The sequence below is a fragment of the Aphelocoma coerulescens genome, chromosome 5 (assembly GCF_041296385.1).
Source record: "Aphelocoma coerulescens isolate FSJ_1873_10779 chromosome 5, UR_Acoe_1.0, whole genome shotgun sequence".
In the NCBI taxonomy this organism is placed as follows: Eukaryota; Metazoa; Chordata; class Aves; order Passeriformes; family Corvidae; genus Aphelocoma; species Aphelocoma coerulescens.
The window spans coordinates 26,159,274-26,186,534 of NC_091019.1; the positions used below are offsets into that span (position 1 = coordinate 26,159,274).

The 27,261-nt window shown below is 41.2% G+C and overlaps 1 protein-coding gene across 4 annotated transcripts in view; it reads left to right on the forward strand.

Moving 5' to 3' along the window:
• The window catches only part of EXT2 (exostosin glycosyltransferase 2), a 73,427-nt gene extending 54,760 nt beyond the window's left edge, over positions 1-18,667 (forward strand). For all 4 annotated transcript variants that reach the window (XM_069017173.1, XM_069017177.1, XM_069017174.1 and 1 more), the window contains 5 exons: positions 720-886; positions 7,816-7,959; positions 8,485-8,613; positions 9,796-9,878; positions 15,895-18,667. In XM_069017173.1, the coding sequence (XP_068873274.1) occupies positions 720-886; positions 7,816-7,959; positions 8,485-8,613; positions 9,796-9,878; positions 15,895-16,033 (662 nt within the window). In that variant the 3' untranslated portion in view covers positions 16,034-18,667. The remainder of the gene's footprint in view (positions 1-719; positions 887-7,815; positions 7,960-8,484; positions 8,614-9,795; positions 9,879-15,894) is intronic.
• Positions 18,668-27,261: the final 8,594 nt, after the last annotated feature.

The window sequence follows — 27,261 nt, forward strand, 5'->3', positions numbered from 1 at the left end:
AAAAAGGAAATTAATCCCATTGTAGAGTGAATTGGATCCAGTTTTTTATCTATGGGGGGGTTTTGTCACTATTTAGATCCTTGACTTATGAATTTTAATGTTTGTGTACTCTAGTGCTCTCTTCTATTTGTAAGAGTGCTGTAGGGTGCAAGTTAGAATCCATTTGTATTTATCTAGATTTAAATTATCACTGTGACTTAGGACTTTGAAGATGAAAGAAATTGCTGAGACGCAGAATCTACTCCTAAACAGTAGTCAATTGTGCTAAACATTTAATTGATATAATAAAATTTATTTTTCTCAGCCCTCGATAGAACTAACATTATTAGTCAAATTCTTTATGACCCTAGACTTGCAGTCAGTGATTGTATATTGTGCTTCAAATTACTTTAGTTGCAGTTGAGTGAAGTATCTTTTCATGCTGTGTGTCCTAAACCAATACATATTATCCCCACTCTTGCTCTGTGAGTGTTACAAGTTGCTGTTTTGGGCAAGCTATCCCCTGTGTAGCTGTCCATGAAGCTCTTTGTAGAGAGCTGCCGAGGGAAATGTAGCTGAACTTCTGTCTCCTGCCTTCACATGCTCTTGTGTTTGCCACTAATTTGCCATTAAGAAAAGTTTCTTTAGATACAAAGAAGAAAAGAGCAGCTAAGAGGGATATGCAGACTCAGAAGTGAAGTATAATATTGAATTCTATTTCTTTTAATTTTTCTCTCTAGATTCCCTCTGGCCAAAGATTCGTGTTCCCCTGAAAGTTGTTCGGACTGCAGAAAATAAACTTAGCAACCGCTTCTTCCCTTATGATGAGATTGAAACAGAAGCAGTGTTGGCTATTGATGATGATATCATTATGCTGACTTCAGATGAACTCCAGTTTGGCTATGAGGTAAGAGAACTGGTTTTTTCCCCCGTCTCTTAGGCTGTCCAGTTCAACATTGTATATGTATATAAAGTGGAGGAACCACTGCCCAGTCTGTTGATTCAGATTGTTGCCTCTCTCTTTACCATAGCAGTTCAATGCTGACTGAAATAGTTTTACAGATAATCGTTTATTGAAAATCCTGCCAGCTAAGAAGTTTTCAGTAACTGGCATAGGAGTGCCAAGAGACTCCAGAAAATGTGTGTAATTAGTATAGTGGAAGCAGTCTGAAGACTGAACTGCATTCTTCTTAACAGCTTCAGTTTTCAGATAAATCAGAAGTGCTAGCCAAATGAACGTGTCTTGATGGACAAGGCAAGTTTCAGAGATTAAGTGGTGGGAACAGAGGAGGCCTCTTGAGGACATGCCGAAATAAGGTGGAGTGCAATGAAAAGAAGAACTGAAGAATTTCAAGGAGGGGACACATGGATCATGTGCTTGAAATGGCAAAGCTTCAACAGCTGCTGTTGTAATGAGGGTATGGACAAAAAGGAAGTTTGTCCAAATCAGTTACCCATGGCAGTACAAAGAGGTGACAGTCTTCACAGGTACTTGAATTGTTTGTTAAAAGTACACTTACAGCAACTCTGTTGTCTTCCTTCCAAAACCGTGTTTCGAATTAGGTAATTTTTGTCTTCCATTTGTATTTGAGTGTATGGCACAGTCCATAATCTAACATTACTGTTATATGTGTGTATTTAAGACAAAAATGCTGCCTTTTTAAATGAATCAGAAGCATTAGAAATGTAATACCATATTTTAAAAAAGCTTTGAATTATTTAGTCACACCTGTACATGCATTATCAACAGCAAAAAACCACTGGGCTTTGCATGTGAGAGCTAGAACATGATACTCTTACCTAAGTTGAATGAAATTATGAAAACTGCTTCTCTAAGGTGGAGAAAGCGAATGGAATGTGATAGTTGTCCAATTTTTAGCAATCTTAAGTGCAGTTAATACAAGATGATATTTTTAAAAAACATGTTGGAAGTATTTCTTTAACATATGTACATGTGTAGTAAAATATTGCTCTTTCTCCCTCTCGAGTAAAAGACTGTTAGCAAGTGACAAGCTTTTGGACTCCAGAAATGTCATGTGATGATGTAGGTATGCTGAAGTAATAACAAAGATGTTAAGTAGTGGAGACAGAGGTTTAATCTATCATGTGTGTCTCCAGAAAGGAAATACTTCCCTTGCCAGGTTAAGAGTAGTGGGTTAATACATGAAGTGTAAAAGACGGAATGAAGAGAAGACAACTGAAGGAAGGGGGTTTGGCTACACAGACTTTCTCTATACTTAATGTTGTCTACACTGAATGTTTTAAGCACTGTACTGCAACAGCAGAGCAATCAAGTGCTGGCAGTTCTGCAAGCTGACTTACTTTTGCCTGTGTTGGTGCTTATAACTACTAGTTTTGAGGGTGATCTGTTGGAATGAAAGATAGCAGATCCATAGTGTGCATGCTGCATAAATCCTTGCTCCATTTGCAGTTTGATTTCCATTTTCATAAAGCTGTCTCAAAAGTGACTAAGAGTAAGGAGTGACTTACCTAAGTCACCTAAGTGACTGTGTAAGTGGTTCCAAATGAATTGCTGCTACTGGCAGAGCAGGCTTGAAGGGCTTTGAAGCAGAGATTCTAACTGCAGCTGAGTTCCAGCTGTGTCAGCCAGAAGTTGTGAGAAGCAGAACCTTGGTTTTTGTGTGTCTGAGCTGTTAATTTGAACACCCTCAATGGACAATATCTTTAACATCACATATATTGAGTCTGGTCACTCACACTGAAAGGGGTTATCCTCATGAAAAACAAAAATACGGCAAAGAAAATTTGATGTGAATTCCCCTGTAGTCGGTGCAATTAGGGGATAATTGGGACCTGCAGCTGTTCATCCCCTAGGATAAAGTCCAACAGGTCTAGGAGTTTGACTGTGCTGGCTTATTTATTGGCCATGTGGCCATGTGCCTTGGTTGTAGGGACTATCTGAATAATAGTCCTTATATTCTGTGCGTGAATGTAACTGTTTGGACATAAGATTGTTTAGTTTGGCAGACTGGAAACTATTTCTTTTGCAGTTTGTTGCATTTTATTACAAATCCTATTCCATTTTGATTCTGGGAATTCAGCTTACTGAACAGTAACATTGATGGAAAATTAAAGTGCCATATTGAGAAGATAGTTGAGACAAAGATATGAGAAATTTGAATTCTTATATTTTGAGTTTGGCTTCCCCCACCTCTGCCCCTGCTCCAGTAAATTAAATGAATAGAAATGTCTTTGAATGCAGAAGCAGAGCAAATTATTCTAAACCTACACAATTTTCCTCGTATAGGGGGTGGGTGATGTAATTCCTACTCTCTGGCACAGAAATCAGGGGCTGAAGATTGATCTTTCCTGTCCTTGAGTGTCTGTGACTTGCTTGACAGGCCTGAGCTGGCTCCCAGATGTTTAAATTGTCCTCAGTCTGTGATAATTTATTTATCTGTTTATGTGTTGTACCAGAAAAGTATCTCTCAAACTCTTGACTCATTTGCAGGGGAATCCAGAGGGAACAGTAGCAGCATATAACGTTACCAGAAAGTTTTCTTTTAAAAGTAGGTCTGCTTCTGCTTTGGTCGTATGAAGGGCTGGAAACGTGACATTCAGTAATTTTCTTTTCTCTCCTGACATCCTTGAGACTCTACATTTAAACGTGTAGCAAAACCCCCTCTGTCACAGACCTGTCTGAATGTATAGAGCAAGCCTAAAAAAAACCCCAGAAAACTTTGATCTCTGTACACTTTCAGCCATAAAAACTTATAGTAACACTCAAAGTGTCAGACATTTTTTACTTGTTAAAAGTGAACTATTATGGTACAGTGATTTATGACCTTGCATAAATCTATTGGAGCAAGCAGAAAAATAGTCCCTGTGTGCTGCTGCATTAAGGTAGCAGAAGAATACTCATGACATTCTGACTTTGAAAAAAAAAGTTCTTTTAAGTTACATGACTTGGAACGCGGGAAAAAAACTGTTATGTCTAGATAATTTTTTTCCCACTTACTGAACTTTGTTGTTCCCAGAGAAAGTATCAGAGAGACCCAAGAAATGGAACAAGTATTTAAGTTATCATAATCTTAAAAAGTTAAAGCAGAACCATTGGCCACCTCTGAAGTGTTTGGTGTTTGAGTACAAGACTGAAGTCAAGCACTGTAGCATTCCCACCTCTGTGTCTCAGCTGGCCTCAAGGCAGATGGCTTAGCATTAAGTAATTTCTTATCACACACTTATGCAGTACTTTGTCCTTACTGAGTCAAAATATTTTTATTAGAGCAATAATAGAAATAGTCTAAATGGGGATTATTGCTCTGAGCCTGTTTTTCGTTCATAAAATGTACTGTTTGGTGCTTTGCTAAGTTTGCATTTTTTCTGTGAAAACTTTTGGCCTTCTGTTGGTAGATGATTTTTTTCTGTCTCAGAATTGGTTTTCAGTGCTTCATGACTGGCATTCTTAAAAAAAAATCTACTCTCAGTTGAATTGCATACTTTACTAGGCTGAAATTTTCATGAAGTTTGAATGCCTTCTTCAGAGTAATTCTTCCTTGCTCATTTTGCATTCCTTTGTAGGAGCAATACTGTAACTCTAACAAAAGAATTATTCACTGCTGGCCACATTCAAAGCTCTTCTTCAAATTGAAGATATTTAACAAAATACATGTGTGCAAAGCATCATGTGTCTTTTAAAGGACTCTGTGTTTATATTTTGCTTTATTTTTTTAGTAATAGCACAAGCCATTCCTTTGAGGACTGCGGGAGAATTAAGAGTGGATGGGGCTCTGGAAGGCAGGAGTACTGATGGGTTGTGTTTCTTTTCATTTGTAGAGGATAGTCAGTGTTTCATTCTTAAAATGTTGTCATGGTAGCTTTGGAAATGCCGACTATTTTTCTGTTCATTAAATTGCTGAAATTGCGTGTGACTTAATATAGTCTATTGAATTTAATGCATAAATTATGATGTTTGAGAATGTTTTGTAGAAGGAAATGCTTCTCTGTCCTTCTGGCTACATGAGAATTTGCTGTTCTGATGGCACAGCAAATTGCACAGAATAGTTGAGGCTGTGAGGCAGAAAGAACTCTGGAGAGATGAGACTGGAGGGTGTTTTAGCTATGCTGTGTATGTCACTTGGGAACTTGACTTGGAAACAAAATTACTATAATTTTCTTTTGGTTTTCCTTACAAGGCTTTTAGTAAAACTACTAAGTCAGAATTTCTATTTGACATTTCATCTGGGAGATGCTTCGTCTAAAAATATTTATCTTCTGGGTTGACTAGCAGAGTCTTTGGAATGACTTTCCTGCAAAGAAGCATACCTCCTCTTCACTTGGCAATATGTTTTTCCTTGGATGTGTCTCTTACCAGTATTAAATCAGGCCATCCTTCTTAGTCTGAGAAAGCTAATAAGATCACTGGCTAAAATGGAATGCATTCCTAACAGACTAATAAATTATAGGCAACCATCAAACAAGAAAATGGACAGTAGTACAAAATAGAGAGTAGTATTAGAATCATTACCACTATTTTTATTCTCAAAGCTTCCTTATAAGCTGTAGCTGTATATATTAATTTTGGCAGAAAGCATATTTATGGATCTGGGCAATGAGCTGGATGCAGCCATTGGGAGCCTTTCCAGGAATTACCATTGAATGTGCTAGTGGTGAACATTATGAAAAAGCCAAGCTTTTCCACTGATTTTGAAAGCATTACTTTAAAAAGGAATCTTTGTTCAAAGCACCAAAGTTATTTTTTAGATGCATTGAACTGACAATTTTCAGAGGCCAGGAAATTTTTTTACAGGGTGGAGTTGATATTTAGAGTGACACAAAGAAATCTGTATCAGTCATGTGCATTATAGTTGGCTTTTATTTTATGTCATTTGGACTCCTGAAGATGACACCAAGGGCAAAAACTAGAAGGGATATGAATCCAGGGTTCTGTGTTGAGAAGGCACTGCAGTCCCGTGGGAAGCAGTAGCTGACTTTAATCTTTCTTTCAGCTGCTGTTAATATGCATGCCATTTCCTCTACAAGAATTCTTAGCCCAGTACGGTGCAGATCTGTAGTGTTCTGTCAAATGCTTTGTTGAGCCTCAGTAGCTTATGTGATGGTGCCTTCCAACAGCTGGGAGATAGACATTTTAATATTCAGGTTTAAAACTAAATCATTAGTTTTTTGAGTCCTGGAGAGTGAGGAATAAAATTTTGAGTGTCGTACATTTAGTTTTGTGTTCTTTATTAAGGATTTTTACATCATGTCAAGATAGATATCTCAAGCCCTCACTGGCTTGCCTGCCAAAATTCTGTATTGTTTTAATTAGCTTATGGCACCGACTTTTAATTGTCCTGTGAATCCTCTCCTTCAGTTCCAAGTTATCTGCTTTCAAGAACCCTCTGTGTTGGAGTGTTGTCATATCTAAATACTATCCTAGTGCTTGTGCCCTAGAACTGTCTAGAAAGATTGATTTCTGGATAGGATACAAGTCGAGGAGTCAGAAGATCTGGTTCCCATTCTTGTTTCCTGTATGATTTTTGGCAGGTTTCCTCATCTGGACGATTGAAATAATAACTGTTCTCATCATGGGATTCTGAAGCTGTATTAACTGACAGCAATAAAATGTGTTGAGATGTATAGATGAAAAGGTATACAGTAATGCAAAATCACAGAAATGTAGATGCAGAAGCAGTAACTTAAAGCTGATTATTTTATCATATTTACTTTGACAAAATACTTGCATAGAGTCCTTATAGTGCAGGCTTCCCAGCTGAAATGCTCTGACACATAAAACGTGCCCAAGGTGAACTGCTGATGAAGTGATGTTTGCAGGATGGTGGAATTCCAGATAACACTTTCTTTTACTGTACATTCAGCTGTAGGGTTCCCTTGTCTGTTACACAGACAAAGGAGATTGTGAAGGGATCCTTGGGGATTTTTTAGATCCTTTGTTCTTGTTGTTGATCTTGCATACAAAAATTTTGTTGTGTATGCATCTGTTTGTTTATACACTACCAGCCTAAACTGGAAACTCTTGTAAGCTAACTGTGTTAGAAAGTCAAGACTCCTTCTTCCAACAGACCTAGCAGTTATTTGGATTAAGGGACAAATTTTGAATAATTTCTCTGCAAATAATGCAGACAAACGGCATCTAGCAAACAAATAGCATTCAGACCCCTCTAAATAATTATAATCCTTCCTCTCTTTTTCTCTAATGCAAAAATTGTCCATTATTTAATGTGGCCAGCCCTGTGGAGAACTGGGGTTGCGTTAATGATGCCCTTCTCCGTGTTCTTGTCTACTGTATTTGATCCTGTAGTCAGCTATAAAATAATGTATGGAGTGACAAGGATGGTATCTTGATTGTATCCAGCTGTCTGGAACAAGTCAAGGGCAAAGCGGCCTTCCATGTAGCCAAGCACCCACTAAAGAATACCAGAAATATTAAAATTTAAGCCAGTTCCTGACAAAGGAAGCAGGTTGGTTAGATCCAAAGCCAGCTGTGAAAGTAGTTAGGTTGTAGTCATATCTACTGAAGTTAACATCAAAAGTTTCATTTTAATCATGCTTGGGTTTAGTTAGAGTTAAAATCTTTTTAAATAGTCATTTGTATTTCTCTATAACAATTATTTTAGTATTCCATTAGTGGCCTTTTGCTCTGGGACATGGCTTCTCTGAGTTGTAGGGTCCTTCCACAGCAAGCTTGTGTTTTTTTGTACTTCTTCCTGGCAACTTTTTATTCCAGGAATTTGGACTTAGAAGAATTTAAGTGATCTTTGCCCCACTGAAACTCTACCCTCCCAAAGCAGATGTGTTGCATTTGCTTTCTGTGCAGGCCTGGTTAACAGCATGTCACATTTTTTTTCTCTTTAGGTCTGGCGTGAGTTCCCTGACAGGTTGGTTGGATATCCAGGCCGCCTGCATCTTTGGGACCATGAGATGAACAAATGGAAATACGAATCAGAATGGACCAATGAAGTCTCAATGGTGCTCACTGGGGCAGCCTTTTATCACAAGGTAATATACAACTTGTATTAATGTACAATGTGTACATTAAAAAATATCTATATGTGTTTCTGTCATTGTTCCATCACTTTTTGTGGTGCTATGATTATGCTCTTTAGAACAGAGAATCAATTGCAAACTTTCCCTAGACCTCTTTCAGTTGCTGTGAAAACCAGTGATTTGTCTCTGCCTCTGAAATAAAATCATTACTTACCTGTATGATCTTAAAAAACTCTTGCTAGTTTGCATGACCTGAAAGTACATTTCAAATTTTGCAGTGAATGTAGCTTTGTAGCTAGCAGGTTCAGAAAAGAAAACCAATTTAAACAAAATTTGAGTGCTGGTCAGGAAAGAAATAATTATGCAATTTAGCCCCCCAAAATTATTTTCTATCTGCTGAAGTAGTTCTTGTCTGAAGGCAGTATCATTTAACTGCCTTCAGACCAGAACTGCCGTTCCATAACTGAAATATTTAGTCTTGCAGTTACTGTGTCTGTATTTAAAATTATCTTCTTTCTCTCTCTCTCTTCTCTGCAGTATTTCAACTACCTTTACACCTATAAAATGCCTGGAGACATCAAGAATTGGGTGGATGCGCATATGAATTGTGAAGATATTGCCATGAATTTTCTCGTAGCAAATGTCACTGGCAAATCAGTCATTAAGGTGGGACTTTTCTGCTGTTTATGTTTACATAATTAAAAAACATGAGATACATACTTAAATTTATTCAGTAGGCTTCAATATATTACTTAATCCTCCTTTTTCTCTCATTTTACCCCAGTATGGTATCTTGTTCTTCTTCCATGGTAGAAAATCCCCTCTAGTAAAATTTTTATGTTAACTGGGAGCACAAAATTGTTTTTTACCAGCTGTTTCTGGTGGCTATTTTAGCCATGTAGATGAGCTATAAAGAAGATAATTTAAATGACAGCTGTACGTATGTGTGTGTATATGTACATGCCCACATACATATATTTTAACTATTTGAGATCTCTAGAGGAAAGAAATTGCCAACTGTCCACAGCTCACTCTATCATTGCCTGACAACAGCTGATTTATAGGAATGTTAATTGCAAGAACGTTAATTGCAAGATCAGCTTTAAATGAACTTTTTATCCCTGAATTAATTTCCTGACATGTTTCGACACGTTTTCAGGTCTAGACATTCACTCCGTACATTCATTTCAAAGTGTGTCAACTCGGAATGAGATTTAGAGGCCACCAGGCATTACTTCAATTAGCAGGGCCCATTTTCCCATCTGTCCATCATCATTTACTGGGACTGGTGGCTGCAGTTCCTAGAAAAGTCTTTAGAAGATAAAGTGTGTGCTTTTGCTGAAGCAGTTTTTTGAGCTGTATGAGGGCACAGCAGAGTAATTTGGCACCTCTGTGCGATTCGGAGAGTCTTGCAGAGTTTGCCAGTCAGCCCTTAACCAAAGAGAGCAAAAGAGCGCCGGTTGGATTAACGTTACGGGGAAGTATGGGAAGCTATATTTCATCGCTGTTATGGCTGCAAGAACAAATGGTGTTTATACAGGGACCTTGGCAGTGAGAAAACAGTCATTAAACAGGAATTAAGGAGCTTGTCATCGCCACTTCTTTTCAGTTACAGAAGGAAAAAACCCTCCAAGCCGTTTTTATTGGGCCCCTGTGAATTTTTGCAGTCAGCTGGGCCAGATGGAGCTGAATGGAGGAACAGAGTGGCTTTTTTTTTGTACACCCCCTCTTTTTGAGACAGCTCAGCTTACACTGCAGGCATGTTCAGAGGTATTGCACTGCTCTCTGTGCAAGGAGATTAATGTCCCTCTGTTGATATTTGATAATATCTGGCGTGCCTTTCTGCAGGTGACCCCACGAAAGAAGTTCAAATGTCCAGAATGCACAGCAATTGATGGGTTATCACTGGACCAGACACACATGGTGGAAAGGTGAGTGACCACTCTGTATTTCTCTGATTGCCTTGTTCTGATCCCTAGAATCTTACCCTGTGTCTCATTAAATTAGGATCAAAAATGATGTTTCTATAAATTACTAATTTTGAAAGAATGTTACATGGATTTGATCAGCATAAGTCATTCCTACAATGGGTGATGTGTCACTGAAAAATAGGCTACTACAAAAAAGGACTTTAGAAAGGTATAATTTTTAAGAGCTTTGCTGTAAAGCTTATAGGACACATATATGAAGTTCAGGTTCTTGACAGTATGGTCAGTAATACCACAGTTCTGTTTGGCATGGAATATGAACTGTAATAAGCATGATTTTTTTAAAAATCAGATAACTGATAGCTTACCAAAGAGTAGAAAGGATATAAATTATTAATAAAATAATTTGAAGTGATATTTGTACGTTGTCTTTTCTCCAAGGATTGGGAAGCACATAGCTTCCACCAGTGAAGGGCATTTGCTGCACAATTCCATGATGCATTTTTTAACAACGGCAGCATTATCATATTTTTCTGAAAATTTATTTTTGAAATGAAGTATGCATTTGGAAAGGCAGTGAATGCTTAGAGTGAAATACTGGAAGCTTGTAAGTATGAGATTTCCATTCCCTGCTTTACAGTAAAAGGGCTTTCTAGCCTTGACCAAGACACCAGGCTTCTCTCTGCCTTGCCTTCTGAATGTGTGAAATAAGGGAAAGTTTCTTCACTTTTGCAAAGCTGTTCAATTCCTGTGTTTGAAATGGGCTATCTGACAATAAATGTACACACTAGTTATTCAGTGGAATTTAACTGAGGTTTAGGACAGAGGCATCTCACCTTAGGTGTCTTGGGCTGTTGCATCTTTCCTGCGAACTTTGGGAGAAATCATTTGCAGCCATGGAACTGATGGGGTAGGTAAGCAGGGGGAGGAAGTCACCAGAAGAAACAGACAGTTGGACTTGATGATCTTAAAGGTCTCTTCCAACATTGATGATTCTATGATTCTAAGAGGTGACAAAAAAAAAAAATCTGATCTGCATTTAAAATAGGCCACTTCAGATTTGCATGAAGAGGTATAACATGGTTATCTGACTAGTGATAGAATTTTAACTTTAATTTTAATTTTAATTTAGATAGTGACCAGAATTTTAACAGTGAGCTTTTTTCTGTCCTTCTCTGCAGAACTCAGAAAATTTGAAGTGTTGTATGGACTTTAATAAGACTGGATTAAAAAAAGGAGTATGCAAGTCAGGAGTAAAACACACCCCATTAAGATGGTAAAAATTACTCTGCAGGAAAATTTGAGAAAAGGGTGGGAAGTCTTGTAGATCTTAAATGTTAGCTGAAAGGGAAGCACAAGAGGTTCCCCCATATCTATCAGTTCTGCACTACCGTAGCCAGTTAAGCTTTCCTATGGTCATAGTAGTAGCACTACAACAACATGTGGGAATTTTGGTTATGAACTCATTAAGGTAAATGCTATAAAAACAGAAGATGAAAAAGTGCTCTTTGCCTTGAAGTGCATTATGATGTTGGGTAAAGGTCATGTTTCCATGTCTAGAGCAGTTCTTGTATCCTCAGAGTAAAGTGTCATTGACAGTTTATTGAGAACATGTTTAAACGGTTGCCTTGCTTGTCTGTAATTTTGAAAAGTGGAGAATACTGGGTTGTGGGAAGTGTTAGATTGACTGCAAATCCATGTACTTTTATTTGCCCAGCCAAAGAAGTACATGCTGAGATAGAGTCTGAATGCAGGAGAATCTGGAGAGATAGTTTAGGTATATTCAGACTTGATTTTGAAAATCCTTAATATCATACTGATACTGCTTGCTACACCTAATGCCTTCTTGCCCTGTGTTATCATCTGCATTCAATATAAGGGAGTTATTTGAGAATCTGAAAGGGTTTATTTTTTTGAATCTTCTAAGCTAGATATTAATTTAAAGTGGGTAATAAATGGTAACAACTCCTAGAGCTAATTATCCTAACCTAGCAGTGAGTAAGGCTCTCATATCTATCTGTCTATCCATAAGTACATATATAAATACACTATTTTCAGGGTCACGAGAGAAGCTGAATGGAAAAAAATGCATGCATCAGGGAATCCTTGTCACTATAAAAGAATAACTTTGTACTGATAACTTTACAGTGTTGGGTATCAAGAACAATACCTGAGGTGTCAGGCAAAGAGCCATTATCAGCTTTACTTGCAGCTTCCCCAAGTGCCTGACTCCATGCTTTTTAGCATTCAGAAATAACAAACAGTCTGAGCTAATTACTTGCCTGGATATCCAGGGATCAACTTACCATTTGGGAAACAAACAGTTTATCGGGGTTGTCACGTACATGTACAACATTTACTGTTAGGTTTCTGGTTCAGAAATAGCAGAGAGATGCCCAGCAACTGCCTGTTGGTTTTGTAAATGGAAAAGATTTGAGAAGTCAGTTGTGGAGATCTGTCCAGAAGAGATGTGTAACTAACTGGTTTTGTTGGGCATTTTGACTTGTTCAGCAGAGACAAAGGAAGATGGCACAGTTGAACTCTGTCTCCTATTAAGAAATTTTATTCTTTTAGCAATACACCGAATCATGGGAAAGCCACTCTGCTATTCTTCTTGCTGTGTAATTTATTTGAAATAAAAAGAAGACTTCAGTCCCCAGGGTTATCGAACTCCATCATTAAAACACATAAACTGAAGAAAGCTTAGAATCGAGAATCCTCTTCTTGCCCTAGGTTAGCCTTTACCTCAGGTCACAGAAGAAACTGTAGGAAGGTCTCATAATCCCTGTATTTACAGGTGTTTAAGTAGCAACAAGTTTTCTGCCTTTAGCATCTTGGCATCTGGCTCTCAAAAATGGAGAGCTCTCTAAAATGCAGTCTAGAGGGCAACTGCCAGTACAGTAAATTTAGCAAAGGGCTGAGCTGCTTCTGTGGCAACAATAACAGCAGTGTTTTATTTAGGACACGTAAGTATTTGTTAGAGTCGAAATAGGAAGCCATTCCCTTAAGAGGAAAACTGACCAGGTCACAGTTAGCCAAAGGCTGCAGGTACATGGTTACCCTGCCAAAAAGTTAGTTGGATTATAACAGTGAGAAACCTGATTAAGAGAGACCTTAACAAGCACCAAGGTCATCTAAAGGCAATCGGGCTCTCAGTATCTGAGTTCACACAATTTCTTGTTGAGCTGAGCACAACTGCATGTTGTCAGCAAAGCAAGGGGAAAAAAATAGTTCTTGGAAGCAAACATGCCTCTGTTACTTTGAATTTGTGAAACTATTGACACAACCAAGAGAAACACCTTCCCTCCATATTGAGATGACATTACATTCTCTTGGCTACCTACCTTTCAATGTTTAATGTTCTAGATATGCTTTCTGGTTTATATTGTCCAAAAGTGTCAAGGACTTCAGAATTCAAGTGATTTAGTTCAGTGCTAGAGATGAAATTTTTGGAAAGAAGTGTCTTTCTTTCAAACATATTTTGTGGCTTGTGCATGACATTTCTTTCCTTTAAAAAAGCATGCTTCTGATCTTTGAATTTGATATTTATTTGTGGAGGGCTAACTTCTGCTTCAGCCAGAGTGTTTAGAACATACTAATTTTTCCATTTTTTCATTTTTGCCATTTCTTTAACAATGAAATTTTTTCTTGGTGGTTAAAGATACTGTACTGGCATCCATGAATGGACTTGCCACCAAAATAAGTTTGGCTGTAGAAGGATCCCATCTTGGTATTTTCTCATAAGACCTCATTTTTTTACTTGGGAGTGTAACCTCTGGAGGGAAGAGGTCAATTTTGTCTGCCCTATCCATTTAGTTTTGTCTTTTGCTCTGAGGGTGCCACTTAGTTCCGGTTGTGACAATGGCTGGTCTGATGTGGACACCTGCCTAGCAGGCAGCAGGCTGAGATAACGAATTCATTTCACACCGGCCACCAAGCAGCTGTTACATTACAATGTCTTTCAGTCATTACTGGCAAAGGCAGGATTTGAACCAGTAGACCGAAAGTGTTCTTGTATTCCAGAAACCAGTGAAGGCCAGCAGCTGTGCAAACTTCTCACACGCACATCTCCCAGGGCATCTACCTCCTTGCCTGTGAAGTTTGTGGGTTTCCTGCCATGAGACTTCTCCAATACACATCATGGATTAGTTAACCACATTTCTTACCAGTAACAGTTTATTTGGAAGTCTGACTTTATCTGAAAATCAGATGTGTTTAAGGTATCTCACGGTGGGCATCTTGTGGAGGAAACAGAAACTGCTTAATGTTCTGGAGGAAACAGAAACTGCTTACTGTTCTGGAGAAAACCCTCAGTTCCTGCTGTCTGCAGGAACTACTGCAGCCTTTCAGTGGCTAAGGTCCAAATCTCTTTCTCTCAATGGTTCCCCTTGTTATTGCAGATATTGAACAGCTACCTGGGTCTTCAGTCCTCACTGATGGCTCCTTTGCCGTTTCAGATGTACTACCCTGGAGCAAATATTACTTGTCACAGGAGTAGAGGCGGAGTCCCACTGTACACAATTTTGTCTTACACTCTGAATTCCTTTTCGTTTGTTTCTGGTTCCTATGATTTGAATCTGAAGATAGGAAGGTGTGAGGTAGGGTGAAATACGAGAGGATGGGAAGGCAGCAGAAAGTGAAGCATCAACACTTACCTGTATAAATATTTTATTCAAGTATCACTTCATATGAAGTAGTTTTCTGACACTTTTCTCAGGGCAGAAAATGGCCTGAATTATGACCATTATAGCTTGAAACAGCTATGTGGCTGAGGAAATGATTTTGAAAACTACTCTTGCTGTCCCGTCTACTTGAAAAGAGCGTTTGGGGCAGTGTTGAGCAGTCCCCATCACAGAACTGTCACACTCAGTTGGTGTGATTGACCGGGTCCTGATGAGGAAAATTATCCTGGAGCCATAGTGACGCCCTAACCCTTCGAAGGAGTCTAGAGAGGGTGCAGTGGTTGGAGAGCGAGAGACCTGCTCTGTGACTGCCTGCAGCACATCAGTCTCTGTAGCTCAGTCAAAGTACACATTTCCTTTTCCATTTTCCTTTTTCAATGGCAAAAGAGGTGTCACCAGTTTTCTTGTAGCTCACTCTGTTATCTGTAAGGAACTGCTATCATGATTCCTGGTATCTGAATTTCTTAAGAGCTGTTTTATGCAGCAGGCAGCTAATGTTAGCTGAGCATTGGCTGAGGTGAGATAAGCCAGGTTTTCTCTGCCTTGCTTCCATAGGTACAGTGCCCTTCAGTAAAAGAGTTAAAGGAGCAATGTAAGGGTTAAACATCTGTTTGCTTGTTTTTTGAAGAACATGGCTGTTCCTTTCCACATTACTGACACCTGAGATTATTAAAACTGAAAGAGTCATCAGTGGTCCAGTTTTTTTGTGCTAATGTGATGCCTTATTGCTCAATATATCTTTCTTTAGACAAGGAAAATAAACTAGTTAGTTTCTTTCATTTTATAGTTTTAATTCAGCTTCACCTTTAAGTTGTAGTACAATCAGCTCTGCCTATTCTCTGAGGCATGTTTATTTTTTTGTGGGAAAAGATAGAGCTTCTGAAGAAGCCTGAAAAAAGACAGACTTTTTATTTAGAACTCTGTTTTCACAAAGCCTTGGTTTTTGCAAAACCTTCGTTACAAATGAAATTGACCCAACAGTGGCCCTTTAAGAGACATGTTGGCAGTTAATCTGTTCTGGTTTACAGCATGTACATTGCTTTAAGAATGACTGGAATTCTAGGGGGAGGGAGAAGGGAAGCTTTGACCTCCATGTGCACATGTGCTGCTGCCAGCATCCCCTTGCTCGTCTCTGTGATTAAATGGATAAATCAAAGAACACCAGCTTCTTTTCTGTTCTCTCTGCAGTGAGTTTCTCTTTTTATTTATTAGTAGCCAGCATGGCTGAAATGCTTCCAATTGCAAGAGGGAAGGTTTCTACCAGTTATTTTGGTGTGGGAGTTGGTAGCCAGCCCAGTTGTTGGAGTTCTTAATTATACTGCTTTCCTTTTCTCCAGATCTGAATGCATCAATAAGTTTGCCTCTGTCTTTGGGACCATGCCTCTCAAAGTGGTGGAGCATCGTGCTGACCCCGTCCTGTACAAAGATGACTTTCCTGAGAAACTGAAGAGCTTTCCCAATATTGGCAGCTTGTAAGGAGTGAGACAAACCTCAATGAGGAACACGACAGCTGAAAAGGTGCTATGAGGAGTATAAGGCCCTGGAGACAAAAATCGCTAGAGAGTGGGTTGCATCTTAGGGAGATGGGAATTAATCTTGTCTTCCTTTTACATTACACAAGGTTGTAATTGAAATCTGGACAACTGCTTCTCTGTTGCTCACAGAGGATTGAGTCTATTTGTGGGTTCTCCCAAAAATGTCAAACACACTTTTGTCCAAAGGAGGCTATGCGCCTGGAAGAATAAAACAGAATCTTGTTTTTTGTGGTCTGACTGGCATGACTGAGCTCTTCTATCAAGTGTGCTGCAGGCTCTCTGGTTAGTGAGCATCCATCCATTCCAAGCAACTGTCTGCAATGTAGAGCTGTTCTCTTTTGGGAGGAGTTTATTTCCTCTGTGGCTGGTGGGCCTCTGTCTTTTGAGCTTTAATTGTTTTCTTAAGTAACTGTGCAAGAAATATTTTCTTCTGTAATGTGAGACAAATGTTTATTTTTTTACAACATCACCAACAAAAATCTGTCTATTTTCACCTAGTTTAAAGGGCAAAGCATTTTGTGTTACTTAAATTATTTTGATGGAGATGGAGACACAGCAGCCGGGAGGATAGTCTCCTTCAAAGCAGAGACCTGCAGGACAGAACTGCACTAGCTGCACTTCCTGCAAAAATCTCAGGTTTTCTGCTGCACTCATGCAGAAGACTGACTCTGTATCAGAACTAGTTGTATTATGCCGAAAATGATTTGTCTTTAGTCTTCTTACATTTTTTATTCTCATTATCAAACCAGCAATCAGGTTACAGTTTTACATTGTAGCCCTCCATAGGGATGAAGTATGAATTAAGTTTTTTCACATCTGAATCCTCTTCAGCAAGAAGCATACTAATTTATAAAACACCTATATTTGCAGGAATTCCCAGTTTCAACTTCAATGTGCAGGCAAATGTGTATGTATAAGACACTGTTGATGCACAATTACAAACTCCTGTAAATTACCATTGTTGGAAAAATGGTTGTGTCTTTGCTTGTAATTAAAGGAACCCATTGCCACAGGCTGAAACATACACCTTAGGAAGTCTTTTGGAGAAGATTTACATTTCTTAGGAGCATTTGAATAGTTTCTCTGTACTGAAAAACTACACGCAACAAAATTAGAAATAAAGTTGCCTGGACTGTTACTCTTGTCCTTCAGTATTAACAAGGGTCCTAAATTGGACTGAGAAAACAATCTTTTTTCTAGCTCCACTGATAAAATGTCTGTTACTAGGTAAGTGTGATTTCACTGTCTTTTGAAACCTCTGTTGCTGCTGGTTACAGACACATCCTACTTGATGGGCTGTTTTTCTGTTACAGTGCAAGCAACCTTATTCCTCAGATTTGCCAAACCCCAAACAATAGGACAAGTGTTAGACATCACAGTTCACCCCCTCTCCTAAGCTGGATACGCAGCAATGACAGAAACCAAATGAAAGTCAGGCTAGAAACAGGAAACATCTGCTCCTATTTGTCTCACCCCCACTAAGACTTATCTTCTTGCCCAATGCAGTGGATGTGCTGTGAATGAGAATCATATTGGAACAATAGCTCTGAGGGGATGCTTCACTTCATAACCTCCCTGGGATGTGCCTGTAAACTGTATCATCCGACTCTCTGGGAGTGTTTAATTACTAGTAAATGTTTTTTTGCTACACTCTTTGTTTCATTCCTGAGTTGCTATGGGAGCTAAAAGGATAGCTGTTGCAGTGACAACTGCTGTCTGAACAGTGGCTATCACAAGAGTGGCTATCACAAGAGAGAGGAAGGTTTGCTACTCATTATTTCTCCCTTGCAGTCTTTCAGGTTCATGAACATGAACCTTCTTATTGAATCTCCCTGTTGATTTATGTCCTGGTAGTTGAGCATCAGGAGATACCAGCATATTTCCTTTAAGAAATTTGCTTTAAAAGGGTAGCTGTGACAGTGCAGTAGTCACTTCAGTTTTGGCTGTCCTTTTGGAGCTGATCTCAGCTTGGCAGGCCCTAGCAGTTTAACTGAGTTATGACACCTTCCTTACAGAGTTGTGAAGCTGCTGTGATTTCTTGATTCTTTCTCAGTAAGTTTGTTTTGCACAGAGTTGTAAAAGACGCTACGGATTTGAAATAGTTGGTTGAATATTTTTAGATGTAGACAACCAAACCTGCCCTGCTAAGCTGAGCTATAATCTCCAGTCAGTAAAAAGGTAACAGGTCCTTATGTCTGCATTCAGGAGCATCTGAGTAGTTTCCCCTGACACAAAACGTCCAGTGACCCCTAACAATCATGTTTTATCCTTTGGCCTTTTACAGTTGCTTTTATAGGGCTAGCTCATTTACAGCCCCATTTGTGTCTGTTTAGAGCTGTGGAGAAAATTGGGCAATTGACCATAAAGAAAATTTGTAAAATTGCCTACTTGCCCTCTGCATTTATGATTGCGATGTTCTTGATGCAAAATCTGTAAAGGTAAGATGTAATTGTATGTCTGATTTGGAATGGGTTTATTGTCAATCTTTAAATTAAGACCATTTTTAACTTTTCATTGTATATATGATACCCCAAAAAAGCTTATTAATTGTATATTAAAAATTAAATCAAATGAGTGTTTGTTGTATTTCACTTCTGGAGTGGCACAAGGAAACATGAATTAATTCAGAAGGGAGAATTTCAGTGGCAAGCTTTTTTACTACATAAATCTGTGTTGAACTTGAATATCCACAACGCACTTTGGAAATATCTGTCAATATTGTGTCTTTCCCATAACTGGAGTTTGATGGTTGTCTTGAAAACAGAAGTTTTCTCTGCATGAATTCTTCCCAGTCACCTTTTAGGGGAGTGTAGTTGTTACTTTAATTTTCTGCCAAGATTTGACAATAGCATTTATCTTGGAGAAATATGGAACAGATTTTTTTTTTTTTTTGCAAAGAGATACAGCAGATGTTAAATAACTGTGCTTTTGAGAAGAGACCTTTGGCTGAGTCACTGAGATTGTGGAATCTAATGTGGTGGCAGCTTTTTGTTTCCAGAAGCACTGCAGCACAGTCCCTGTGGATCATGGCACGCCTTGCTGCTTGTGCATAGCAAGGGGGGATGTGCTGCAGGGCCTGCCCTGCCGTCGTGGGGAGTCCTAAGGATACATTTTTATCATCATCAACTCTTCCTGCAATGCATGAGTTTTTCCTTCCTCACAGCTCCATCTTATTACAGGATGTGAAAATTCAGGCCCTAATGTTCCAAATTACTCTCTCCTTCCATCTCCAGCTCCTGCTCTGGAACCTCCTGCCATCCATAATGCTTCTGGTGGTGTGGTTCAAATATGCTTTACTCTAGCAACAAGTTTATCCCTGTTAATTATCCATTCAAGGGCCTTTTAAACTCAAGGACCTTGGAGACACAGATGTCAAAATAATTGTAGGTGGGATTTAAGTGATGCTCAGTACTTCTGACTCATTTTGCTTTTAGGCTGTATTGGTGAGTGTTGAGCATTCTAGGAAGATGCTATCCTGAGACACATGAAAATGGATTTAGGTGGGCAATTTTAATGTTAAATATACCTCCAAGATTTGGTATGAATGCCCTCCAGAATAAATGTCTGATACCTTGGGTACTTCTCACAGGTAGAGCATCTTTTGATCAGAAATGATCTCAGAATGGTTAATGGATACTGCATAAATCTGTCCAGCCTTCTTGCATGGAAGCTGCTCTCAATCGAAGCACGATACATGGAAGAAAAACTAAAATCGATGGTGCTGATGAGAAAATGGATATTAAATGCCTTAGCCAGAGATCAGACAGAGTGAGTATGAATTTTTTCATTTTTCTTTTTAAAGATTTGCATATTTAAATTTTACTATGACTGCTGCAAAGTATGTTCTTTTGTAAGCTAAAATGCAAACTATGTGTAGTTCTTGTAGTCGTGGATATTCTCATCCATTTACTTGAATCAAGAAAGAGAAATTCTGCAAACTTGTGTTTTATTAAATCTGTGCTAGAAAATGAACCTCAAGTTGGTCCAGTTGCTAATTTCAGTCTGATCCTGAAGAGCTGGAAAGAGCAGAGCAAATCCTGGCCACTATTCCACCTATACTGACTTTTCATTTCAATTTTTAGGCTGAAAATAGTAATTTCTGTCAAAACCTGCCACACAATGTCAAACACAATACTTTGTAGGATCTGCAAGTTATCCCATGAGCAAGTGGTCACTTCAAACCTCTTGCTAAAATTGGCATGTAACAGAGATAGCATTTGCTTAGCAGAAAATTCAGGTAGAACACTTTTGCTTTACTACTGAGTCATAGGTCCTTAAGTTGTATCTCATGCTGTTGGGAGTGCCTGTAGGATGGTGTAAGTTCTTTTTATGATGCCTGCCACTCCTGTATCTAAGTGCAAGAAATTGAGCTTCAGGGTCCTCCTGCGTGGGTAGGATCAGCCTCTTACCTGCAGCTGAAGATAAGAAGACAGAGAGAGGCGGTCGGATACCCTTCAGAGATGTGTGGGTAAAAACAGGATTCACCACCGGTATCCCACGCCTGGGATTTAGCAGAACAGCTACACTTTTGTCTGAATTGTTGTTTGTTTGGAGTTTTGGGTTCCTCATACCAAGGTAGAGGACTGTTAGCCTTGACTTTAGGAATCAGCAGGCTTCAGCAGGCCCTGGCTTGAAGCCATTTAGAGACATTCCTGGTGCACTCTGTGTAATTTCAGCCTGATGGAAATGGCTGTAATGCAGTCCCACCTCTGCTGATCTTCAGGATTCCCCTGTCTGCAGCTTCTTGTGGTTGCTTTGAAAGTGAGTTATGTTTCCCATTAAAGGATAACAGGGACAATCGAGGCAATTAAGTGTACTGGCTTGGAGCTAGCAGCACGAAGGGAGTTTCCGACTGAAAACAGTGCTGCTCAAAGGTTCTTCCTGCAAGGTTGCCTGTTGGCTGTCTTCATTTGTCTGGAAAAGGATCCAGTAATTGTCCTTCAAATTTCCTTTAGTCACGCTAAATGCCTGTTTACTTGTATAAACAGGAAGTGCTCCTGCTCCAGACAAGCATGACAACTCTGTAGTGGCTATGGACAGAGATCAGGGCAACTGGGTTATGATTTTATTAGGTCTATAAACTTGCATCAGTGCTCAGTACCAGACTCTATGCAGGGGGGATGTTGTGACTAAGAAAGTACCAGCCTCATTATTAAGCCACATCTATTAGATTTTTAACCTAAATTTCAGTTGAGGGGGGGTTGGACAAAGGTCAAAGCTGGACCATTTGACCAATGAAGACGTGAAGAACTTGGGATATGCAGACCCACATGAGGTTTTCTGTGGATGGTATCTTTTCAGCTTTATACCGGCTAGCGCTTGTATTTCAATGCCTTAGAAAGCCTCGAGCAGCCCAGAGAGGCAGCACAGGCGATCTAGCACCTTAATAGCTCTAAAATCGGTACCTGTATCAGCTGCAGAGCAAATACCATCAGCAGAAGCAAAGAGGGAGAAATATAGCTCCCTGCCCGCTCAATTCCCTGCAGTTAGAAGCCTTAAGAAAGAGAGAGACAACCACAGATGTTCACAGGAAGATAGCTGAGCTGAGAGAGGGCGGAGCCTCCCCTCGACTATCCTTTATTCGGAGAAGAGGGAAGGGGAGGACCTGGGGTGAGTGGCCAATCAGACACTGCTGAAGAGTTTGAGTTACATTTGGTTTTGCCCGCGCTTCGAACAAAGGAGCTCGGAGCACGTGGCCGGAGCACGTGTCTTTGGGAGGGGGAGGGGAAGTTCAGAACAGGCAGCAACAGTTTTCCATGTGTCATTATGAGGTGTGGTTTCTGTTGCACCCTGTGCTTTTAAGGATTAAACTTATCTCTTCTAGCCCCTCCCCTCCATTCCGTGCAGTGATGGGAACCTGTAAAACTAAAAGCCAAAGCTTGGAACTGACTGAGCAAAGTGCCACTTATGGATATGCAGCTGCTCTGTGTGAACATCTCATGCTCATCCAGGAGATAAGCTCATAATGCCTTGGAAAAATATCTGAGCTTCTCAAGCCACAGGCTGTGTTCCCTCCCATGTGTCTACGTGTATATGTGCCATACACTCAAGAAAACCACTGTTTTTCACCTGCTTGGCTGGCTGTTTGTAAACTTACAGGTCCTTCTTTTGTGAAACCTCTCTTTGAAAGCGAGGGCTGGGTCTCAGCTGGGTGCTGGGCACAGTTAGTGCTGGGTGCCTTCAGCTGAGGACTGACAGGAACAATAACTCCTTTGCCACACTTCATACAAACAGGGAGGGGAAAAGGTTTGAAGGAGAAAGGACCGTAAAATGAGATCCAGGAATTCAGCAAGGCTACAGCAAAAGGAGCAGATTGCTAACTCGGAGCATCTGTCTTTGCCCTGTGAGTAAGTTACGAACTGAAAAGCAAGAGAAAGTGGAAGATCCTTTCACAAATAATAAACACTTGTTTGTCTCAGATTAAATGCAACACCTTTACATGTGGGCTCCAGCTGGCTGTAAGTAGATGCACCTTGCATGGCTGTTACCTTCCTTGCCAATGAGAAGATTATTGAACATCCATCTGCTTAAAGGTTAATAACCTGCTTTTAAAAAGAGGAAGAAAAAAGGAAAATCTGTTTAGTTTACAGGAATAAAAAAATTGTTTTTCATTTAAACTGCCCGAACTTTGCCCTGCCTCAAAGTTGTATTCTCCAGCAGAGAAGGAACGCGTTAACCTAGGAGCTGTAGCCACATCTCCCAGAGAGAAATTTTTCCATGTGTTTTAAATAACTCCTGTAACTCCTCTAAGAAAGCGCAGCTTCAAGGAAAAAAATGCACATTTCTAATCTGGGTCCTGCCACTTTTTAGTTCTTTGGCATCATTCAGGCCAGGAGCAATTTCTGATGTAAACCCATACAAGCAGGATGTTACTGAAACTGGCTTTAGGCTCTCAACACTCTGAACTCTGCCAACATCTGGAGAATCTGGCTTTGAGTGCTTGGGGAGGGAAGGAATTTTTCTCCTACAAGTGAGAGGAATGGATAAGCTTGCAACAGCACCTGCATTATACATTTCTTTGTGAGATAGAAAACAGCCATGCACCGTCTGAAGCAAGCTGATGCTCCCACACAACTGATGGAAAGGCCAGAGGGACTCTATGGGTCTTGGCAGGTTGCTGGCAGCTGCTGGGCACCTTCTCAGTTCTGCCTGAACAAGAAGGGCCCTTTCCAGTTCACCCAGCATCTGGGTATAGGGACTTGAACTCTTACTGGTCCCAGTGCTGGTGGGTCTGTGCAGTCTGAAGGAAACAGTTTTGCATCTGAGTTTATTGATGGAGTGCAAGCAACAGAAAGGGCCCTCACATGACCCAGATTTCCTGCACAATGCGACAAGAGCTGTGCCCTAGGAACTGCTGGGGCCGAGACAAACCCTTCCCTTTGTGTGGGGACAAGTGAAACTGAGAGGGCTCAGTCTGCCCCACAGCCTAATGAGCACCTTCTGACTGCAGGCAGGCACCTCTGTGAAACCCTGCAAAGCCACAGAGGAGGAGAGGGTGGGTGAGGCTTGGACACCTCTGCTAAAGTGGAGTTAGGAGGAGAGGGAGTGTGATGGCCTGTGGGAATATGGGAAACACTGCCAGCCCCAGATGTCTTCTCCTTGGGCTTCAGGAGACCTTGTGCTTGGTGCCCCAAGCATGACTGTGCTGTGTAAAAGGGGTGGTACCACAGCACAGGGAGCTGGAGAGCTGAGGGTCCCCAGTTCTGTGGCCTCTTGTTGCCAAGTCAGCTTCTCCCTGTGTCAGCTGTGGTTACCTGCTGCTTCATTAAGGACTGCCTGAGAAGGGCTGGGAGACCTGCAGGAGCCCTGTGAGGCTTAAGCTCTGCTGGAAGCAGCAGCTCCGGAGCAGTAAGCAAAGGAGACCATCCTGCTCTCTTCCCTGTGGCCAGGATGCCCTCTATGCTGGCTGGTGCAGATGCCAAGCAATGCCAAAGGCACTCCCAGAGGCAGAGAGGCCCTGTTAGCCGGGAGCTGGCTGGCAGGACGCCCCTGTGCCTGGCTGCTGGCTCTTAACCATCTCTTTGTACTGGGAGAGGCAGCAGCCCGTGAGCTGCCACCTGTTGTGAATCTACCCCTGGCTAATCCATTCTGGACTGCGTCAGCAGTTCAAAAGGGCACTGTTAGTATTTTTTGCCAGCTTCAATTAACGTGAGATTTTGGAGGCCCCTCTGATCACATTTCATCTGTCATGAGTCAGGAACAAACCAGCCAGATTGCAGTTGAGAGGAGAGAAGAGAAGGAGTTTATTGCAAACCAAAACAACAACAACAGTGTTTGTGCCCCCTTGGCCAGGGTGGGTGGGAAGCAGGGACCTTCCCAGTGATGCCACTCCTTTCAAAACCTGGAAAAACAAAAATTGGTGACTGGAAATTCCAGCCCTTCACCTCCAAAAAAAAAAAAAAAAAAAAAAAAAAAGTTGCAAGTGCAATAACTTACTTCAAAAAAAGTTAAAAAGAATCAAGCTGCAAGACTGTTTGTTCTTTTTTAATATTCCACTGTAATGAACTGGTAATACATGGTTGCATAGGCAATAACATTGCATGGCACAAACCTCACGTGGCAACATTTTAAATGATTTTTTTTATTCTTTTTTTTCCTGAACATTTTTAAAACTTTTTATTTTTTTTATATGTTCTACCCCAGGCCGTCAAGCTAAAGAGAAAAAAAAAAAAAAGGTAGCGTTTATACAAGGTTACAATATTTTACAACAAAAAAACAATAATATTGATTGAGGTTTGTTTTCTTTCTTTCTCCCAGTCTCTCTTTCAAACACTGCACACCTAAACTGATATATTATTATACATTGAAAACTGTCCTTCAAAATCAGTAGTATAAAAGTCCTAGCTCTACCTACCTACCTAGCTATGTGGGGGAGTGGGGAACCATGTTACCAGCAAAGAGTTAAGGGGGTGTAAGGCTGCTCCCTCGCCTCCTCCCAGCTCCCTTCGGGAAACTGCAAAGGGCTGAATGACTTTCCATCCGATTCCACCCCCTTCCCATTTGGGTTTAATTTCTCCCTCGGTCTGTTTGCTTTTTGCTGTGTCACTCAGAGCAGCAAAATAAACACGGGGCTCTGCCTCTGCTTGATTATTTTTCAATCCTTTTCCAAGAAACTACCTTTTTGCCTTAGTTTGTTTGGAGAGCGTTTTACAACGTGCTGCCCAGTCTGAGTGTACTCTGGGAATCAGGGGAACGCGCCTCCCCACCCCAAAACAGCTCCGCTGCAGGAGGGAACCAGCAGGCAGCCCTGCTCGGCAGCACACGCGGTACGCCTGGTCCCCTCGGCTGATGGGGCAGGTGAAGCCACGTGTGCTGCAGCTCTGCGACCTCACGTGTGACACATTGTCACCGCGTGTGGCCTTCCCTAGCACCCTCCCCGCGCTCACGGCTCAGGCTAGGTGTGGTCCGGCAAGGACATGGGATCCGGCAGGGATGCGCGTTCCGGCAGGGATGGACACTGGCTCACACTCTGCCGTGGGCTTTAGAGGAGAGGGAGGGTGGTTCTCTTTTTCTTTTCTTGTCTTGGTCTTCCTCCCTGTAGGCTCTGCCCAGGTAGGTGCTGGGGCGGTGGGACCTGAACATCTTCCGGAGGAGGCAGCCGGAGCCTGGCTGGAGAGCCAGCTGGGAGCGCGGGCGGGCGGGCGGCACTGCTGGCGGTAGGTGACGTGCCAGGGGGCTGACCTGGCCCCTGTCCAGGAGCTTGTTGAGGCACAGCCCTTAGAGTTTGGACCCTGCAGGGCCCAGCAAGCCCGAGCCTGGCTCCCCAATGGTTTGCAATTGCTACCAAAGCACTAACTACTGCTTGTAGGCAAGAAGTGCCTGCGAGTACTTGGCAGCGAGTGGTGCCCAAACGCTTTTAAGCCAGTGCCAGGAACCCATGCTGCTCTCACTGTTTGCATCCTCCTGGTCTTAAAGCTCTGGGACATCTCTGGGGTTCCCAACCATGGGCAACATAAGGCAGCCCCCTTGTAGGATACCTGCTGCATAGTCAGGGCCAGGACTGCTTGGGAGAAACGTTTTGCTACCTCCATGAGGCTGGAGGGAGCAGCTGGGTGAGCCCAGCTAGCTGGGCTGCACCCACAGAGGATGCCACTGTGGGCATGGCAGGTGTTGGGACGGCTGACGCTTCTGAGACATTTTGGTGGTGGATGGGGACAAAGCTTGCAGCTTTGAAGGCAAGTCCAAGCCAGGGAATTGTGACTCAATGTATAGACAGGAGTAAAATACTAAATAAGAAATAAATAGAGAAGAAAGTCATAAATAGAGTTGAAAGGTATTAAAATAACAATAATAATAATTAAAAAAGGTATCATTGTAGTGACTTGAGATTGCAAGAACAGCACTGACCCTGTGACCCTTAAGAAATGCAGTAGCTGCAGGCTGGCTAGGTTAAGATACATATATATATATAAGTATATATATATATTTATACAGTTTTTCATGTTAATTTAACAGCTAGTTTTAAAAACCCTTTTAAATTAATTTTTAAAATGTGTGTAAATACATATGCATGTAGCTTAAAAACTACCAGAACAACTGCTTTTGAAGATTTGGGAGGGGCACTCCTTCCAGCATTACCCACAAGTGTGGGTGCAAGGGACTGTGCCAGAATGGCAGCAGCACCCGGAGAGGAGAGGCAGAGGGCAATGAGCAGTGGGGCTGCCTGCAGCTGGAGGTGGGAAGGGAGCCCTGCAGAAGGAGGTCCAGGGAACAACATTCCCTTGCCTCATGGTGTTTTCAGGCAGGCTGAGGGCTGGGCACACGCAGTGGTGTTTAAATTAGACTGAGTCCAACATGTGCTTTCCACATGAATTTTGAGGTGAGAGAAAGTGGGGGCCAAGCTTCTCTAAATGCCAAGTCTGCTGCCAGGAGACTCTCCTCTCTCTCTCTAACAAGACAGGGATACAGCACTTAATCCACTGGGCTGTTAAACAGCTCAGATGAAATACTGGCCCTGTGGAAGCTGTGAGGAAAAGCTACCCTTTAACTTCAGTAGTGAATGCAGCTAAGCTCTTGAATAGATACAGCCCTCCACTGGAGCTGCCTTCAGAACCTGGAGGCTAAGTGAGACCTGTCCCCATATGCCTGCCTGCCCCACTGCCCTCTCCTCAGCTCTGCTTGTTGCTAGTTTGCCTTGTCAGCAATGGTACTGGTCTGTTCAGGCAGCAG